Source organism: Embiotoca jacksoni, unplaced genomic scaffold (assembly GCF_022577435.1).
Source record: "Embiotoca jacksoni isolate LCO1_2020_lvr unplaced genomic scaffold, fEmbJac1.0.p SCAF_19, whole genome shotgun sequence".
NCBI lineage: Eukaryota > Metazoa > Chordata > Actinopteri > Embiotocidae > Embiotoca > Embiotoca jacksoni.
Window position 1 is genome coordinate 35,001 of NW_027185329.1, and position 20,480 is coordinate 55,480.

The following is a 20,480-nucleotide window of genomic DNA, read 5'->3' on the forward strand; positions in this document are numbered from 1 at the left end:
ACGCGTGCTGCTCGTCTCCTGATGAGCTCTGGCGGCGCCTCAGATTCACTTCGCGGGACGGTTTCCCGGCAGATCGGCAGAAATCACGTGTTTTCCAGTCCGAAGAGGCCGACGGTCGGCAAACACATGCAGAGCGTGAGATGTGGCACATTTCTATTCCAGAGGGTTCTTCAGACGCGCTGCCGCCAACAGCCACAAGGGGGCCGGCTGCCAAAAAGCTTTGATATTAGAATCACAGAGATGTGTGTGAGTATTATTCATCATAAAGTCGGGAGGCCGACTTACGAGGAGTCAAGTGTTCGGGGCTTCGGAGGTTTAAAGTTCGACATGTTTCCTGGTTGGATTACTAGTTAGGAAAAACAGCTTTTTCTTTGAAAGTCAACTACAACTCCCAGGATGCATTTCAGTAACAACTATCCAACCACAGGATTGAATACTCTCTAAAGATTGTACTTTTCCTCAGCTAGTCTCTAGATTCTCTAACAAAAGCAGCCGAGGCTCATGGGTAATGTAGTCCTTAGTGCCGTCCACCAAAACTGAATTTAAAGGACGTGAACATTCAGACTCCATCAGGAGGAGATCGATCCAGGTGGAGGAGATGAATACGAGCTGCGGTGGAAAGAGGTGTGTGTGTGTGTGTGTGTGTGTGTGTGTGTGTGTGTGTGTGTGTGTGTGTGTGTGTGTGGCGGTGTGTGTGGGCGGTGTGTGTTTGAATCATCGGCTTATAGTGTGTGTGATGGATTTCCAGGACAGAAGAAGAAGAGGAGGGTTTTTAGGAGGTTAGGAGACAAAACCTGGAACATCATTTTGAATCAAAGATTTCATTTCATCAAGTTTCTGTTTGTCAGTTGGTGATTTGCGATGTTATTCTGGAGCTGTTGAGTTTCTCTGTATGAAAACTCGGACTAAAAGATGGATTCCTGGAATGTTGCAGCACAACATTTGGGTTAGGGTGGAGGAGGGATGGAGGAGGATGGAGGAGCAGTGGAGGAGGGATGGAGGGGTGGAGGAGCGGTGGAGGAGGGATGGAGGGTTGGAGGAGCGGGGGAGGAGGGCTCTGGGCCGTCTGTCCTAGCCGGCGCTCCCTTCCAGGGGTGTCGGGTGTCTCAGACAGGTTCGGGTCAGGAGGTTCTGGAACATCTGATTCTGATCCGACCCAGCGGGATCCTGCTAACCTGCAGTCGCTCACAGCCTCTTTAAAGTCCTGTTAAACTAGTTCTGGTTCTGATTCTGGTTCTTGTTCTGGTTCTGATTCTGGTTCTGGTTCTGGTTCCACCCGACGGAGCGGGATATCTCCTGTGCGTGACATAAAACACTCGTTGGGTAACTTCCTGTTGATCGGCCCCCAGAAGAGCCTTCAGTCCAGCAGCAGGGACGAATGGCCCTCCTGCCATGTGTTCCAGTATTTATGACTCCTCAGATCACATGACATCAGCTGTGGTTGAAACGGGCCGTTAACTCCACACTCTCTCTGCGGTAGCCGCGACCTTTCAGCCTCCGACCGGTCAAGAATAGAAAAACTGTGTGTGTTTCCACTGCGGCGCTGAACGAGGCCAAACCGACGCCTCGTCAGCTTTACTGGCTCCTTTATTTTACTCTGATTCCCAATTTCAAAATGGCTACTGCTTCTGGGAACCAGCTGATTTACATCCAAACCCACAGAGTTTAGAAAACTGAAGTAACTGTGAAGTTTCTTGATTTTTCTGAACAGATTTTGCCTGAATTAACTGTAAAAGTCTGTTTTGTAAGATCAGTAGTTGGTCTGTTTCCATCGGTTGGACAAACGTCCGAGCCAAAGCTCTGTGAGATTCAGAATCCAGTGTTTGTCCTCAGGTGACCAAATAAATGCGCAAAAACTATTACGAGTCGGAATAAGATTGAAGCAGCTGCACATGTTGCTGCAGGTCAGTTACTGTTCATCGTCTCGGAAAGAGGATGATATGAACACGATGTCAAAGCTCAGTTTGGAAGTGACCATATTTGGACGAGCTGGGGGAGGAGCCAGCGGTGGATCTGACCGATCTGATTGGAAACCTGACGATACTACGTCCCGCCCACCGATAGCTGTAACCTGACTGCACCACAGGCCTGTCAATCAAACAGACACGCCCCCAAAAACAGGTCTTCTTGAATCTTCTTTTCTAATGAATGAGGGATTATTTTCAGATGGACCTCCAGAAAACTAAGAAGAAGGAGTGACTTTAGCTAACAACACCGAGATAACTGATGGACACATTTTATTCACTTTGGATTTGATGAGAGAAGTTGAATGGGAGTCTATGGAGCCGGAGGCTTTTTGGAGCCGACCTCTAGTGGCACTCGCTGGTATTGCAGCTTAAGGCCTCATTTTTTCAGACCTGGAAGCTACGAACTCTTTTATTTACAGTCTGCGGTTGGCGCTGCAACCCGAGTCGAACAGGACAGGATGTTTCAAAACCTGCTCCTAAAAACGTAGTTAACTTCATTATCTGTGAAGGAGGCTGGAAAGTTCAGACTCAATGCAGAACCGCTCCGGTTTCCTGCGGCAACCAAACAGCAAAGTGCGCCGACGTGTATCCTGAAGCCTCGTCTGTGATTTTCTGCCGCGGAGATGAAACGGGCTTTTTCTCCTCGTTATTTATGTCCGCTGTTTCCTCCCAAAACAGCCTTTAATGTGATTTCATTCAGAACCTCGTGTCAGCGTAGATGATTTGCCGGCGGGCTTCAGTTTCACACAGAACGACGAGTGCTTTTTGATCCCCGTGTTGTAAAAGCGGAGTTGGCCCGGAGAAGACGAGGCGAAGGGATCCAGGATCCAGCGGCCCGTTTCTCAGCGTCTGGACTGCAGATCCTGTTCTTGCTTCATGCCTCTTGTTCTCTTGGCATCATTAAAGTGAAAACAATGGCTGCTGAGGAGTAAATAGTGGTGGAAACCCAGGAGAGGGCTGCAGCTTTACAGCTTTGTTTTTTTAGTTTGTCCCAGTGAAGCCTGCAGGCTGCATGCAGGACCTCGTCCTGACGTCGGTTCGGTTCTCGCCGTAACGAGCGGGTTGAACTTTGAACGTGTTGATGTGATGAAGTCTTTTGTTTTATTTCCTTGTTTTGTTGGGTTTTTTTTAATTTTTTTTATTCATTGCGTTAAAGTTGGCGTCTGCGGTGGAAAAAAAAAAAGGCATGGACCGACGCTGGCACCGAGCTCACAGGACCCCCCCTCCGCTGCCACCTCCACCTCCGCACCGCACCATCCTTCAACTCGTATATACAGCTGCTGCCATCACATCTGGAAGTGATTCCATCTGAACCGCAGGCAGAGAAAGTGAGAGGAAGATGAGGAGGAGGAGGAGGAGGAGGAGATCCTCCACCCCCTGCAACGTCTGTAATAACTGTGACATCCACAGATCTGAAAGTGTTTAAAAAGTCTCCAGAGGAAGAAGTTCATTCAGTTCTTATTGAACTTATTTACCAGTGAAAAGTGCTTATTAGCTGCGATTTATTTTGCTGCCTGGTGGTTTGAACGAACTCAAACATCCTTTTGGGAAACTACTTGAGCGCTGTTGATTTTGCCGCTATAACTCTTTCCTGACCGATCGCTCCGTGAGACACGTTGATGGTGCGTTGGACTGTTCGGCTGCCAGTGGGTTTAAAATATGCGATTTGCAGATGGGACTTTTGAATGGGGTTTATTTGAGTTGTGCTGACATTGTTTCTTTACGATTTTTGTCCACTAAAGACAAAATCAAGATAAAACCAGACACGATAGAGATTTATACTGTAGGAGATTTATTTAATAGGCATATATTTGTTTCATTTCTATTACAGATGAAATGTAAACGATCTGCCACCAATACACGTTATGTAGCTCACAGACGCCCTCTAGTGGGGAAGGACGGGACTTAGTAGTTGGAAAAAAACTCTGACTTCTGTATTGCCTTCTCGTATTTTGTATTATTTGTTTTTAATTTGCCACGATTGATTCCTGAATTAGATTAGCATCAGTCAGTGAACGAAGTAAACCGGAAAGCAGTTAGTTTGTTTTAAACGGTGGCCAAACGTCACCAGTTTCCATGGAAACATCATGTTTAACATCGTCTCCAACCAGTAACCGTTTAACTTTCTGCCAACAGCTAACTGTCCGAGACCTAGCCAGTTAGCCGGTTAGCATCGGCGCGTTAACAAAGTAAACCAGCAGAACTGTTCGAGGTCAAAGGTCACCGGTTTCCCGCTCACAGTGAATAAAACATCGTGTTTAACGTCATCGCAACGGTTCAACTTTGGGGTAACGGCTAAATGTTAAATGTTGTCGTCCGACCACGTGTCTGTTATTACAACAGTACTTTAATGAACGTTATTTAAATAATTTAGAACAAATCTTTAATAATAATAATAATAATAATCTTTAAATTAATTCGAACGGTACTTAATTAACTTCATTTAAATGATTTATAACAATACGTAATTAAAGGATGTGCAATCTTTTTAAACATGACATGATATATAAACAGTCTCTAGAAGTGTACGATGAAACTAGAAAGGAAACAAAAATAACAATAAATTGTGACATTGAATTGCAAAACCTAAACGTTCAATTATATATTATATATCATCGCAACCCTGATAGAAATAGATGTGAAGTATTCCTGGAATTAAACTTAGAGATAGTTAATTAATTAGTGCTGCACTTTATTTATTTATATTGTACATATTAATATATCATCTGTAGCTTGATATTCGCCTCCTTACATCATGTATGTTTGTGGGGGTCGAGTCTCTCCTCCCTCCTCGCCAGACGTTTTCCTTTGCCGACAGCCAGACTTTTAAAAATTTTCTGCTTGATAAATTTTCCCTAATAAATAAATCTCCGAAGGTTTTCTGTGAACGTCGGCCCAGCAGTTTGTTTTTGGGGTGTTTTTCCTTCGAGGAGAAGAAATGATTATTCACTGGAAATAAAAACAGCAGCTCCATCTCAGCAAAATAAACCGGCTTTCTTTTACACGCCTGTTAAAAGTTTCTCGGTGTTCAGCCTCCGTTTGTGTTCACGGTGTGAGAACAGTAGCACTCCTCCTCGTTAATCTGTTTTAAAGTCTAATATCATCTATTTCAGGGGAAGATTATGACCAACATTTGCAGTCAACCTTAAATATGTGGATTCAGCATGTGTGGTCAGAATTATTATGACTCACTAATAACCTCTGAGACACAAGAATCCAACTGTCTCGGATATTTAACGCTGTTTGGTGCTGATTGTGACGCCTTCTTTAAACAAAACATCTGAATCATCAGTAAAATAAATCTGTTCTTGCACTCTTTTAAAATCTTTATGACACGAAACAGAACCGTCACATCTGATTTTATTCACGAGTAAATTTTATGTCGTGTTGAAATTATACGCTAAATGATCATAAGTGCGAGTTTCCATCTTGAAAATATTCCTCACGTCAACATTCAAAACTGGTAATTAGGATTGAAAATGTCTCTTCTGGTCTTTTAATAATACACCAGACCTACAAATTACAGTGCGTATGGTGTTACGGTGTATTGTTAATGGACTGAACTCCAACACAATCTGCTCTTTAATGTTTAATTAAGTTGTCTGATGTGGGATTTTTCCTCCGTTTCAACCAGCTGCCCTCCAAATACACGACAGAAATAATGTTATTATATATATATATATAGTAAAAGTACTCGATGAAGGTCTTTAATGTGCGTCGAGACTGAATACGAACTAATGAGGCTCGTTGGAGTGTTTCTGCCGTCTGTGTTTATTCCAGACCGTCCGACTTCAAAGAAAACGAGCCGCAGCTACGTGTTAAACCGAAGCGACCTCTAGTGGTCGCGTACGTAACGACAGTCCGACGTCCCGGAGAAGTGAAGATATAGAAAACGAGGTTTTTTTCATCGTTAGGAGGAAGACGTGATGTTTGAGACCGCTGTTCGCTTCCCGTTTCCAGCTACTCTGTTCACTGTTGTCACGGCGATGAAGGTTACGTAACTATAAGGAAGTAAAGTATAACTTTTACACAACACATTTTGAGTGACCGTTTATTAAACTCAACAAGGCGTTCACTTCAGAAACACTCCTAAATGTTGGTGCCTTCGTGTGTCGACAGTTAGCGTCTGTCTACGAACCCCTGATGGACTCCTCTCCTTTTCCGGTTGTCCACGTACATTCGTAAACAGGAATCATTAAAGTCACGTTCAGTTATTCAGTCAATATCTGTGAAAACATGTTTTTATTTTTTTTAGATAAAATCACTTTTCCAACTGAAATATTTTCGACATTAAAACGCCTCTTTGGACTCTTTCCAAACTAATGTGTGACCTCGTACCCGCGGAGGAAGTGTGAGCATGTGAGGCGTTCAGGGAACATCGGTAAACCAGCTATAAAAAGACGAACCTGTGTTGTACTCTCCCCCTCTAAACTGCATGAAAACAAAAAATTAGTCCCATAATCTGAAACTGGTGTCGTTCAGGAACCGGTATGGAAGTCGAGGCGTTGTTAGGGAAAATCTTTGTACGATACAGCGTCAGTTGTTGGAAAGAAGCATGTCACCACATTTAACAACAGAAAGTAGATTTCCTGATGTGAATTTTTTGCGGCCGTCTCCAAGTGTCCGCTAGCAGCCAGTCTGCAGGTGTTATCTGGTTTCTCTCCCGTGTTTGCAGCATTAGTTTCCCTCCTTTTGATTCTAATTAGCTCCTGGGGATATTTTTAGTGGCTCTCTTGATGATTTAATTAGGTTTACAAATTATAATTTTTTATTTTTTTCTTAACCACCACGTCTGCCGCGGACCGTGGCAGCATAATAAACACAATCAGACAACCCCCCCCCCCCACACACACACATACACACCCCCTAGCAGAGTTGAGTCGAGGGGGGGGGGGGGGGGGGGACTTGGCAGTTGGCGGAGAGCGAGGCTGGAAAATGTCTAGCGAGCTGGCATCAAGCGGCTCCTGTTACCGGTAAAAGGGGGAAAACTCCCAGCGCCCTGCCAGCCCCGAGCTCTCACATGCAAACTCCCAATTACACTCGCAGAGCTGCTTTCTCTTTTTTTTTTTTGTTAAAGAGATGAAGCAGAAAGGGGGGAGGGGGGCTGAACTGTTATGGTCGCCAGCCATGGCAACAAAACAAGCTTTAATTTTTAATTTAAGTCGTGAGTGGACAACAACGTGGGACGGTGAGAAGTATCGATCCTCCGTGAGGATGAAAACCTCTCGGTGGGTGGAAGTCTGGGAAAACGTTCTCCTGCTCCGTCCTTTTGGAAAAGTGCCGCAGAAATCGGGATGATTTCATTTTTGTTGGCGGGCGGGCGCGAGGTGTCGTAATAAATTCAGTTGTTTCTCTCTGCGCGACCTCTGGACGGAGACCAACGAGGTCGAAGCCTCCAGATGCTCGACTCCCAGTTCAGTTCCACGTTTTTTGAACTCCTGAGATCGTTACGGCCAAAAGAATCATCGATCGCTTCACCAAACCTGCAGACGAGAAAAGTCTCGTGTGGTTTTGGTGGTTTTTTTTTTAAATGAAAGTGTGATAAAAAGTTGTCCTCTGTGATGTGATTGACGAGTCCTCTGTGATGTGATTGACGAGTCCTCTGTGATGTGATTGACGAGTCCTCTGTGATGTGATTGACGAGTCCTCTGTAGCGTGTCTGCTGGTCGACAGGTGACATCACAGCCGCTCGTCTGCTGCTCTTTGACACCAAACCACCAACTTATCGAGCCGACTGCATTTTTTCCCATTTGAACGTGACGATGTTCTCAAACTGTCAGATTTCCTTCGTAAAATGGGAATTTAATGTTCATTTTATGTGACTATCCTGATATGAGACCAGGAATCATCCTGGATTTTTGATATTTTTATGTCATATTATGGTCTAAGTGCCGTCTTTACCTGGTTTTAAACACTGCGTTACAGTAAAGTGATGTAACTTTCTTTAGTTACATCACGACATCCAGATTACTGACGATTATTGCTCAAAACTATAACAATATTTTGTCAAAGCACCAAATGTCATAACGACAATATTGTCACAGTATCGAGGTATTTGGTCAACGATGAATCTAATTATTAGTTGCAACTCCTAACTAACATAAAACAACAATGAAATGTCTCCTTTATCTTTATAGTTGTTAGTTGGACGTCTCATTATTTTGACGACAGCTTCGTCCATATTCTGTAAATTAATGTTAAATCTTAAACTGAGTTTTTTATCATCATCATTATCAGCAGCACAAACAGAGATTTAAAACACGCATGTAACGTGACGGACGGAGGAATCATCACAGAGTGTTTACATGAAGCTCATGAAGGTTTTAATCTGGAGTGTGTAGGTGTTTTAAATCCTGCAACGTTCAAACTCTCCGCATGCACGCATGTTCTCAGAGCTGCTCTCCTCAACATGTATGTGCAGAATGTGAATCCAACATGTGTTCAGCCATATGTTGGTGTGTGTGTGTGTGTGTGTGTGTGTGTGTGTGTGTGTGTGTGTGTGTGTGTGTGTGCGTGCGTGCGTGCGTGCGTGCGTGCGTGCGTGTGTGTGTGTGTGTGTGATCAGCGTCTCTACCCAGCATTCCTCAGTGACAGCCGCAGGACGACGGCTTCTTTAAATAGCTGCTGCATCACATCCCTCCGACACGGCTGGATGCTCCGAGCTGCGGTGGAGCGTTAGCGCCTCCCTGTGGTCGCAGACTCTCCTACGCTCAATAATAATCCCACCTGGGGGAGAGGGGTGAGGGGGGGTGGGGGGTTGGACTGTCTCACTGCATGAGGTTTAGGAAACTAGAGCCACTTTAAAATCAGGGGGGAGATTAATGTTAAAATAGACGAGATGCAAACAGCTGCATCATCATCATCATCAACAGAAATGTTTTGCAGGAGCAGCAGGAAAACACACGACAACTAAAGTTGGGCCGCTGGGTAAAATGTCAATGAAAACAGAATGCAATGATTTATTTAATTGAAAATAGACCGAAGACAACAAATCAAATTTTATTGTTTTATAAAAAACATGTGCCTGTTTTGAATTTGATGGCAGCAACATGTCTCTAAAAAGTTGGGACAGGATCATGTTTACCACTGTGTTGCTTGTTTTGACAACACTAGGTAAACGTTTGGGAGCTGAGGAGACCCGTTGCTGGAGTTTTGAAAGTGAAATATGGTCCCATTCTTGTCTGAGATAGGATTTCAGACGCTCTTTGGTGTGTATCCTTTGTCATATTTTTAAGTTTCCACGATGCTGCAAATTTGCATGAACGGGACAACATTTCACTTTCAAAACTCCAGCAACGGGTCTCCTCAGCTCCCAAAACTTGGAGCTGCAACAATTTGTCAACTGTGAAGAAAATTAATATAAAAATTTTTTAAAAAGCCGTAGTCACATTTATTTCATGAAAAATTGGTGTAAGATTATTATTTAAAATGAATTGTCTCTCATGAAACTAATTGATAAGCTGTCAAACTGTTGCAGCTACAACGTTTGAGCACTGATGAGACCAGTTTCTGGAGTTTTGAAAGTGAAATGTGGTCCCATTGTTGCCTGATAGAGGATTTCAGCTGCTCAACAGTTCAGGGTCTCCTTTGTCGTATTGTTGTCAGATATGATGTCTTTGGTCTGTTTGCAATTTCATTTGGGTTCACGTGATTCGTGAATCATTGTATTCTGTTTTTATTTTACATTTTACACAGCGTCACAACTTTGTTTAGAAACATGGTTTGTACATACAGGAGTTATATTAACAAAACACACACACACACACACACACTCACACACACACACTCACACACACACTCACACTCACACTCACTCGTTATCAGCACACTCTCCTGCCTCAGATTCTTGGCGTGTCTTCCTCATGGTAAAAAAAGAAACATGCCCTCGCCCCCCTCCCAAGATCCCATAATCCTCTCCTGCCTGTGCCCCCCCCCCCCCCCTCCCACTGAGAGGAGCTCCTGTCCACTCTGTGTTGCGGCAGCAGAGAGAACACACACCTGTTGGGTGTAGAGTTTGATTCTTCAGTCGGACAGCGTCTCCTCTTCAGCCCTGTCGTTTCTCGTGTTTTGCCGTTCTGAATGGGGGGCTGCGGCGCCCCCTGCGAAACAGCCCCCCGACGTCATGTCTAACTCTGGTTTCCGCGGTTACCGCACTATCTCGCAGCACCTGAACGACCTGAAGAAGGAGAACTTCAGCCTGAAGCTGCGCATCTACTTCCTGGAGGAGAAGATCCAGCAGAAGTTCGAGGAGAGCAGCGACGACGTGCACCGGAGGGTAAGAGTGTGAAGTGTGAAGAGTGAAGGGTGAAGAGTGAAGTGTGAAGAGTGAAGTGTGAAGTGTGAAGAGTGAAGAGTGAAGTGTGAAGTGTGAAGAGTGAAGAGTGAAGTGTGAAGAGTGAAGTGTGAAGTGTGAAGAGTGAAGTGTGAAGAGTGAAGTGTGAAGGGTGAAGTGTGAAGTGTGAAGGGTGAAGTGTGAAGAGTGAAGAGTGAAGTGTGAAGAGTGAAGTGTGAAGAGTGAAGGGTGAAGTGTGAAGAGTGAAGAGTGAAGGGTGAAGTGTGAAGAGTGAAGTGTGAAGAGTGAAGTGTGAAGAGTGAAGAGTGAAGAGTGAAGTGTGAAGGGTGAAGTGTGAAGAGTGAAGAGTGAAGAGTGAAGTGTGAAGTGTGAAGAGTGAAGTGTGAAGAGTGAAGAGTGAAGTGTGAAGAGTGAAGTGTGAAGGGTGAAGGGTGAAGAGTGAAGAGTGAAGTGTGAAGAGTGAAGTGTGAAGAGTGAAGGGTGAAGTGTGAAGAGTGAAGTGTGAAGAGTGAAGTGTGAAGTGTGAAGTGTGAAGGGTGAAGAGTGAAGTGTGAAGAGTGAAGTGTGAAGAGTGAAGAGTGAAGTGTGAAGAGTGAAGTGTGAAGTGTGAAGAGTGAAGTGTGAAGTGTGAAGAGTGAAGGGTGAAGTGTGAAGAGTGAAGTGTGAAGAGTGAAGAGTGAAGTGTCTGTGCAATCACAGCCAAAGCAAACACAAACTTTAAAGGTCCCGTATCGGATAAATTCAGGTTATTCATTTAAATTATGAAGCTGCTTGTTTTATGTAGAAGAAAAACAGAGCTGTCGTTCTGTCGCAGAAACCCAACGAGCTACTAGACTGAAGAAAAAACCTGTGATTGGCCTGGAAGTGTGTCACTCAGAAAAGAGTCGGCCAATCAGAAGAGAGGGTCACTGATTTGAATGAACCATTAAAGACACAGACACCAAACAGCCTGTCGAGCTGCAGAAAGAAGAGAGATGGAAAACTTTATCGAGACGATTTTTGGTGTTTAAAACAACAAAAATATTTTCTTATGGCGATCGAGAAGCAAATAAAACACTGAGAAAATATCAAATTATGGGACCTTTAAATCGTCCCATTCATTTTGAATTGTGACTGAATAAATCGTGTTTCTGACGTCCGAGTTGTTTGTAGTTCGACCAAAATCTCTAAACTTCACACATGCTTTCACTTCAACCCTATTTATCATTTTTCCCCTCAGATTTAACTTTTTGGTCCTTTGGAGGGGACCCAACCCTCAGTTTGGGTAACATTGAGGCTAAATTACCAACAACAGCTAACAAACCTCGAACAGTAGAATCTCTCACATGCTTTAATTAAACAATTAACAATCTAATAATGTCACGTTTTTCAAATTACATGAGACATTTTCTTTACTTTTGATACTTTAAGTGTGTTTTTAATGGAGTATATTTTTAGATTGTTGTGTTCAGACTTTTATTTGCGGATCTGAATACTTTTCTCTGCAGAGCTTAATGTCATCCGTCTTAAGTTTTTAATCATGTGAATAATTGAACTATTCAGTGGAACACGTCGTCTCCTTTTATAGCAACGACTCAACATTTTTATTTCAGGGCCTTTTTTGAAGACTTAAAAAACATTGTAAAACTGATGTGTTTCAATTGTGATCTCATGTTGATGAGAACTTCAAAAAGTTCATCAAAAATGTCTTTATTTTACAGAAAATTCAAGTGTATTCAGAGCCGACCCCGTTTACTGTAAACGCTGCCAATCCCATAATGTTTTAAAATCTAAAACCTGCATGATAAACAGTTAAAACTCAAAAATGAGTTTAAGTATAAAACACTGAGCTGCTGGTTTGAAGTGTAACGACAGTGAAGGTCTGACCTGTTTCCATCAGACCCACTGACCCACATTACGTTTACTGCTGCTGTGTGTGTGTGTGTGTGTGTGTGTGTGTGTGTGTGTGTGTGTGTGTGTGTGTGTGTGTGTGTGTGTGTGTGTGTGTGTGTGTGTGTGTGTGCCCGTGTTGTGTGTCATGTGATGTGAATCACCTGCACGTGAGCCGACTGCCCGACGGCCGGTTCAAGGCGGTTTGTTGCTGCTCTGAGAGCCAGAAGTTAAAAGTGGAGGTGTCTCTGGAAGGGGAGGCGGAGGGGGAAGGGGGGGAAGACAGATACAGCAGGTGCTCATATCCCCTCCACCTATTTATAGACCTATTGAGCCCCCGGAGACTGGCATCTGCACGTGAGACTCTGAGGCACGTTTTATTTTGAAAGTCTGACCTAAATTCTAGGATATATCCTTTTTATTAGACACAGTTGTTGTGATAAACAAATCGTTGCGTGTGCACGCTCACCTCTGATTTATGTGTCCTGATTAATACAGCAGAATCATGTCAATATTCTGGACTGGAACGAAAGTTAACTGGTTGTTGCCGTTACTAGTCAACTAGTCTTGTTATAAATCAATATGACATCATGATTTTTGCCATTAATTTTAAGGTCATAAAATTGCATTTGTGATTCAATTTCCATCAAACGAAAGTTATTAAGGATGATTTTTCAGAAATGCATGTAAATGTTTCTTGAAATATGTCGTTAGAGAACAAAGACTCAGCTCGGATGTATTCTAATATCATTTCTATCGAGATTAAAGGTAAAAGAAGTCAATAAAAACTTAATCAGACTGATGCTTAAAAATGAGCAATTTTGACTGCGTGCCTTACAAAGCCGATCCAGAAAGCCGGTTCTGTACTGATGATCATTTGAACTCCGTCTCTCCCAGAACATCGAGCTGAAGGTGGAAGTTGAGAGTCTGAAAAAGGACCTGGAGGACAAACAGCAGCTGCTGGACGAAGCGCTGTGAGTATTTCACTTCTGAAACCCAAAACCATGTCGGTGTGAGAATCTCTGACTGTTTACCTCCAAACACACCGACCCCCCACAATGCATTTCACCCCCCCACAATGCATTTCACCCCATCTGAACAGTCCTAACAGATATATTCAGAGGTTCAGACATTCGTGCTGCTCAGTTTTGTTGAAATGCCTTCAGACAGAGAATCACAAAAACACTCCTTTCATCGGTGGTTTGATTATTTCCCATGAGCCTCGGCGGTATTAGGACTCACCTGGCTAAGCTCCGAGGAATGCCATGTATGGGCTCGTGCTTTTGAAGAGGATGAAGAGGCTGTGTTCTGGGGGGAGGGGGCTGTTTTGAAGGGGGAGGGGCCTGCTGGTTTGTTGTGAACTATTGGAGCTGCAGCACCTGTTTGAGAGGCAGCTGTCCTCCGCTGTATCACGTTCTTCAGCAACTCCTCCTCTGAACCAGCGAACAGAACCGGGACATGAAACGAGTCCACTCACCTCAGATTACAGATTATTAGTTATCTGGAGGTATTTTTAGCCGTGATAACTGTCCAGCACGCTGCTGCAGAACGACGCAGTTTAACAGCTTTTTGATTTAATTGTTGGCTTATGAGACCTCGTACAAATATTTATAACCTGCAGAGGATAAATCCTACTTACAGACTTTATATAAAAGTGTTCATAGCTTCTGGGAAATGGTTCTGATCCAGAAGTGTCTTCAGCTGCAATACCAGCGAGTGCCACTAGAGGTCGGCTCCAAAAAGCCTCCGGCTCCATAGACTCCCATTCAACTTCTCTCATCAAATCCAAAGTGAATAAAATGTGTCCATCAGTTATCTCGGTGTTGTTAGCTAAAGTCACTCCTTCTTATTAGTTTTCTGGAGGTCCATCTGAAAATAATCCCTCATTCATTAGAAAAGAAGATTCAAGAAGACCTGTTTTTGGGGGTGTGTCTGTTTGATTGACAGGCCTGTGGTGCAGTCAGGTTACAGCTATCGGTGGGCGGGACGTAGTATCGTCAGGTTTCCAATCAGATCGGTCAGATCCACCGCTGGCTCCTCCCCCAGCTCATCCAAATATGGTCACTTCCTGCTCCAAACCGCTCCGAACTAGCAAAGATGGCGACACATTAACTTTATCCAAAACCCAAGAAAACAACACCTAAATATAAAGAAGCATTTCTGCAGAATTAGAGTCCATATTAGACATATTAGATGTATGATCATATAACCAATCAGATTCCTCATCCTGGTGTTTCATAAATTGGTTTCATAAATCCCGTCAAACTACACAGTAAACTGAGATGAAGATACGTTACAGAGGAGGAGGTGAAACAGGAGTTTAAAAAGGCTGAATATGAATGTTGGATGTTTATCAGGTGGACGTAAAAAATGCAAACAAAAATCAACAAAGAGTTTCATTATTTGATTTCCAAACAGACGGATGTAGGAACAGCGGTGTTATTGTGCAGCGTGGACACTAATCAGGCGGGTCAGCAGTCTGTCAGAGAGCCGAGGAGAGTAAATGTTGGAGTCCTGAGACCCCCCCCCCCCCCCGGCCCCGCCCCCTGCTGCTTCATAAATAAACTGTGCAGCCACAGTTTATCATTGGAGCTATTAACGGAGCCGGGCTGATGGATGTGGGCAGGAAGAGCTGAGTGTGACCTCCTTAGCTGGTGGAGTGGTGACAGACCATAATAATCTCAGAGGAGGTCAGAGGACATGTCCCTCCGGAGGACAGGTTGGAGACAAAAGTTCACCCTCTGAGCTGAAAACCTCCGCGGAGGTTTGTTTTCTGCACGTCGAAGTTATTTCAAAAAGCTGAGAACAGATTTCAGTTTTTCATTCGGTGGATCAGAGACGAGCGTCCGAACTCCTCCGACACATTTAGAATAAATCAAATGGATTTCTGGGGGATATTAACATGAAACAACTTCTCATTTTAATTTAGTCAGCTGAACTTATGATTTTAAGTTCAATTTGTTCCAATTAAATGGAATTTTGAGTAAAAGTTTTATATTTTAGACGAGAGTTTACTGACGGACACGTTAGCAGGACTTTATTATATTGTGATGAATCAGAGATGAAGATTCAAAATGATCAAGATTTCGAGAAATGAGAAACGAGCTTCAGTTTTTGCCAGAATTTCAAAAAAATCTGACTTTAAATAAAGGAAATTTAAATGTTTAAGGCTTCACAACTTCGAATGGTCAAATCAAATTTGCTGTTTTTACAGTGCAAACAATGAATATAGTTCAAACACAGTAAACGCCACGTATTTAATAAGAGAGAAGATTGTTTAGACCGTCATCTTCTCATTAAACTGATCAGGAAACAAGAACCATCTGTTTTTATTTGTATTTTGTTTCACTATTTCTTGAAGAAATTTGATGCATAACATTTTATATCAATTCAAACAGCTGGAAGTCAAAACAACAGTTAAACAAAGTCTGAATATCTCTGAATGGATTCAGGTGATTTTCAAAATACATTTACTTTTTTAGATATTCTTTAATATTTAATAATAAAATGCAGAGGTTTGTAATGTTTTAAAGACGTTTCACTGTGACGGAGTGCGACGACTCACTTAAACTCTAATTCAGGAATAACGATCTATAAAAGTCAGATGGCGTCTAATGACTGAGACACTCTGATGTAAAACGACCCGGATCATCTTCTGAGGAGTTCATTATGAGTCCGGTGGGAAACCTTCCTGTTAACGATGCGCTCGTCTAAGTGAGCAGATATGAATAAATCACGAGTCATGACATGAAACCCATCTGCTACTGAAGTCGGGTTTTATTGCATTACTGCAAAAAGCTGCTCTGAAGTCACTGCTGCAGGATTTTAGTTATTTTAAAGGCGCAACATTCAGACGTGGTACGCAGCTACATTGGTGACACGCAGCAGCACACAATCATGCAAAAAGATATACATTAAATCTGCACACGAGCAGATCTGTTTCTTTCTGCTAATTCGAAAATGAGCTGTTGTCATAGCAACCTGCAAAGGCGCAAACACACCTGGCACGAAGTCCAACCGCTTTGAAACATGCACCTGAAGTTGCGCTCAGATGATCCGCCAGAAATATATTTGGACACGCCCCGAATGGAGTCGCACAATCCGCCTCTAATAATCAAATATAACCCCAGATGTTACAACATGAAAAGTATGATTTTATAAAGCTGCTTCCTGCGTAAAATAATAGTTTTTCAAATGTTGTCACCCCGACAGATCAACAGCCGAGAGCCTGTCCAATCAGAATGAAGCCGAGCTGCAGCGCCGCCTGGCGGATCGTCAGGAGGAGATCAGCCACATGCAGGAAATCCTGGAGACCAAAGTTCAGCTGCTGCAGGAGGTACGAACTCCGACGCGACGGGCGTCACGGTAACCGGTAAACCGATAGATAAAACAATGACTTGAATGAACAATGAACTTCTCCAGGAGGCGGAGCTAGCGCGAGGCCAGGCCCAGCAGATGGCGTCGCTGGCGGACTCGGAGGCCCAACGCCGCCTGGCTCTGGAGAGACGGATGGTGGAGAGGATGGAGGAGAGCGGAGGCTCGGGTGGAGCGGAGACCGACAGGGACAGGTGAAAAAAAATGATAAAAACATCTGTACGACCCAGATTTGAACATAAAACCCAGATTTGGAGAATTTCTAATTTGTCCAACATCATATTTCACTTCATGACTGCGTTGTCTTCCAATTTAAATCTATTTTTGCTTTATAGTAAATAAATCAATTAATTCTCAGTGAAACAGTGAATGCAACACAGGATTTAATCAATTGTTGATTGATAAAAAAAAAATTAAAAAAAATCTATATTTTGTCATTTATCAGCCAAAAGCAGCAGCTTTAATTAATTAATGTGGGAATTTAATACTTTTCTATGTTTTTATCTCATTTTAAATTGAATGTTTGGACTTTTGTTCAGACACAAAAAATAAATCTGAGGATATCTGTGTATTTTTATCATTCTATTTTATTTATTGTATTTTTGGACCTGTTATGTGGACTTTTAATCAAATGATTAAAAGGAAAAATATTAGAGAAAGTACTCATTAGTATCACTTTACAGAGCAGCTCTGACTACATAACTGTCTGTCTGTCTGTCTGTCGTCTGTCTGTCTGTCAGGTTGATCGAGGAGCTGACTCACCAGAGACATTCCCTGGGTCTCCGGGTCGAGGAGCTCGAGGTCAAAGTTCACGACCTTTCCTCCTCTCTGAAGGAGAAAGAACGAGGAGCTGAGGTATTGTTTGTGCTGCATCTTCTCCTCTGTACTTATAAACCTGAATAAAAAGAATAAATCCATACAAACACACACACACACACACACACACACACACACACACACACACACACACACACACACACACACACACACACACACACACACAAACCAAGGATTTAATCTGCATCTGCTCACTGATTTTATTCTGCCAACGTCCTCCTAGTTTATAGAATTTCACAAAATAAAAGTGTGACGTCTTTAAAATCTGCAGGAAATATTTAACATGTTTGAATAAGAAGGAAATTAAATCACGTGAATTTGGTCAAATAGGAAATGTTTGACCAAATTTGTGTGGGAATAAAAATCAGTGCAAACTTGAAATTGAAAAATGAGAAGTAATGAAAGACATGAACACAAATAAAAACCCAAAACACTGAATTAAAAATATGGTTTTATTGACTTTTTCTTTTCTAAATGATCCGATTTTGAAACAGTTTGAGACTTTCTGAAGGTTCTTGAATTAAAAGAAGAGTTTATACAAGTCTTTTCGTGACAGATAATATTATATTCGTGACTTGACCAGAGTCCAGAGGACTTCAGGTCCGTCCTGGACTCCCCCCCCCCCCCCCCCCCCCCCCCCCCACCACCACCACCACCACCACCACCTCTATTCTGAGTGTTCTGGCTCCGACCCACTTACATATCAAACTGTTTTTATAGCCACATGTGGGTCGGTGGAACTTTGGCCGGCAGACAGAAACGCGTCTGCTTCCTGTTTCCACCTGCATCAGACTGAAGATACATCACAACATATTAGTGTGAATAAACACGGGACACGTTGGAGCTCCAGACACTTTAAATCCTTCGGAAGTAGAAAGAAAAGGAGGTTTTTAACGTGGTTTTGTGTGTTTTGTTCTCTGCAGAGTCGAGACGAGCGCCGAGTTCACACACAGATGCAGGTAAGAAGAACTTTTACTCCTCATGAAGTCTGTCAGCTGTCTGAAGCTGCAGGTTTTATTTATTCAGGCAGCACGCGACTCACAGCCTTGCTCTGAGTTAGAGCGCTAGCACCACCTGGTGGTCACTCATCCACACTGCAGGACCAGCATTTAGAGGACAGGAGTCTCACTTCTCTTCTACTTCCTACAGCTGCCTGAAAATCATTAGATATTTTATTTCAACTCTAAAATGAACCAGATTTAGATTTCGAGTTCTTGTTTTTACAGCTAAAACGTTGTTTTCCTATTTCTGTCATTGCTGCTTTTATTTTTTATTTGTATTATCTTTTATGTCCTTTGGTCACATCTACATCTTTCTTGTTCTTCTTTATTTTCTCCTTTTTGACCTTTTTTCAAATGTTTTCAAAGAATCAACCTCCAACAGTTTTTGACGCTGTTTTAATTTTCAAACTTCACAACATTTACTTTAAGTAAAAACAGGATTTTAACAAAATCATTTTTGATTAAATCCCACAACATCATGAAATAGTTGGAAGAAGAAATGAGGGAAATATAATATACAACAAATAAGGAAGAAGAAAATAAAAACAAATCATTCTCAGCTCAGTTTTTTCTATCACGTTTTTATGAAGCCGATGATTTTTAAACTTATAATTTAATTATAACTTAATCTTCAGTTTTGATCGTGTGATCCAAACACAGACATGAAGAGAAACTCAGTTTGTGTAAAGTTTCTCACACACACACACACACACACACACACACACACACACACACACTGCGTGAGAGAAGAAGAAACACGTCCGTCTGTCTGCGTCGTTCGTTCTGAGGAAAATAAACAGCGTCAGTCGTCCGTCAGCGTGTTTGACTCTCGTCTCTGATGACGATTAATTGATCTTTGATTGCACGACTCGTTCCAGACGAATCCGTGTTTGGAGTCTCCAGAGAGGTTTTATAGGCTGATAAATGTACATGTAGTCAGAACCAGAGGTCACACACACACACACACACACACACACACACACACACACACACACACACACACACACACACACACACACACACACACACAGACACACACACACACAGACCACAGAACATGTTTCAGGGATGACTCCGTGTGGATGAATTAAACTTGTTACTCGTGTTATTTTATAGATAATCAGGTCCCGTTAAAATAATTAGTTGCATCCTATAAAATCAAAATAAAAGGAAAACATGAAGATTTGTGTGTTGAACACGGCATCAGCTGTTTGAGGGTCGATTAAAGCATCATGTGATTCACTGACACTAATTCCAGAGAAATGAGGGAGCCCCCCCCCCCCTCCTTCATCATCACACACACACACACACACACACACACACACACACACACACACACACACACACACACACACACACACACACACACACACCCCTCTCTGTGTGAGACTGACATGCATGTGAAGGCCGGACTCACTGGGAAAAACATGAACTCATTCTACGCTGACAATTCAGAGAATTTTAATGACCGTGATGTGAAACACTCAGGACACACACACACACACACACACACACACACACACACACACACACACACACACACACACACACACACACACACACACAAAACAGCTTTATGGAGATGGAAAGTTGCGTTTTGAATTAAACAAGTTGTCAGGAAGGAAAAATAAATGAGCTGTTTTTGCCCACCGAGAGATTTTTCTTTCCAGATGACCGTGACAACAAAAAAAAACTCCCATTTTTTATTCACTGTTATTCTGCAATATTTGTCAGTTATATATTTAATCATCAAGTCTGTCAAAGGAAGATGAAATGGAAACGCAAAAACAACATGATGAAGTCAGATAGAACCTTTGAATGCACATAGAATGTAATAAATTAAAGGTTGAAAATGAGTAAATTAAAGTAAAAACACAAAAAAATATTTGTTAAATAAATCTCAGGTCGATGAAAAAAAAAACAGCTTTTTAATCGTATGTTGAGAAAAAGGTTTTAAAAAATTTATGCAACTGACCCTGATTTTAAACTGATTTTAAAAATATGCAAACATGTGATTCAAATATCAACTTAAATAGTGAAGTCACTCCATCAATTTTTTTATTTGATCTGATTTTGGTTTTTTTTTACGTCAGGAATGACACAATAATATATTTAAATTTAAAACATTTATAAAAGGTT

At 42.3% G+C, this 20,480-nt stretch overlaps 1 protein-coding gene across 1 annotated transcript in view; it reads left to right on the forward strand.

The window, feature by feature from the left end:
- The window catches only part of pde4dip (phosphodiesterase 4D interacting protein), a 76,750-nt gene that overhangs the window by 20,861 nt on the left and 35,409 nt on the right, over positions 1 to 20,480 (forward strand). Inside the window, exons 4-9 of the mRNA XM_069152907.1 lie at positions 10,132 to 10,242; positions 13,027 to 13,103; positions 16,342 to 16,465; positions 16,552 to 16,697; positions 17,244 to 17,358; positions 18,264 to 18,299. Coding sequence (XP_069009008.1) covers positions 10,132 to 10,242; positions 13,027 to 13,103; positions 16,342 to 16,465; positions 16,552 to 16,697; positions 17,244 to 17,358; positions 18,264 to 18,299 — 609 coding nt within the window. The remainder of the gene's footprint in view (positions 1 to 10,131; positions 10,243 to 13,026; positions 13,104 to 16,341; positions 16,466 to 16,551; positions 16,698 to 17,243; positions 17,359 to 18,263; positions 18,300 to 20,480) is intronic.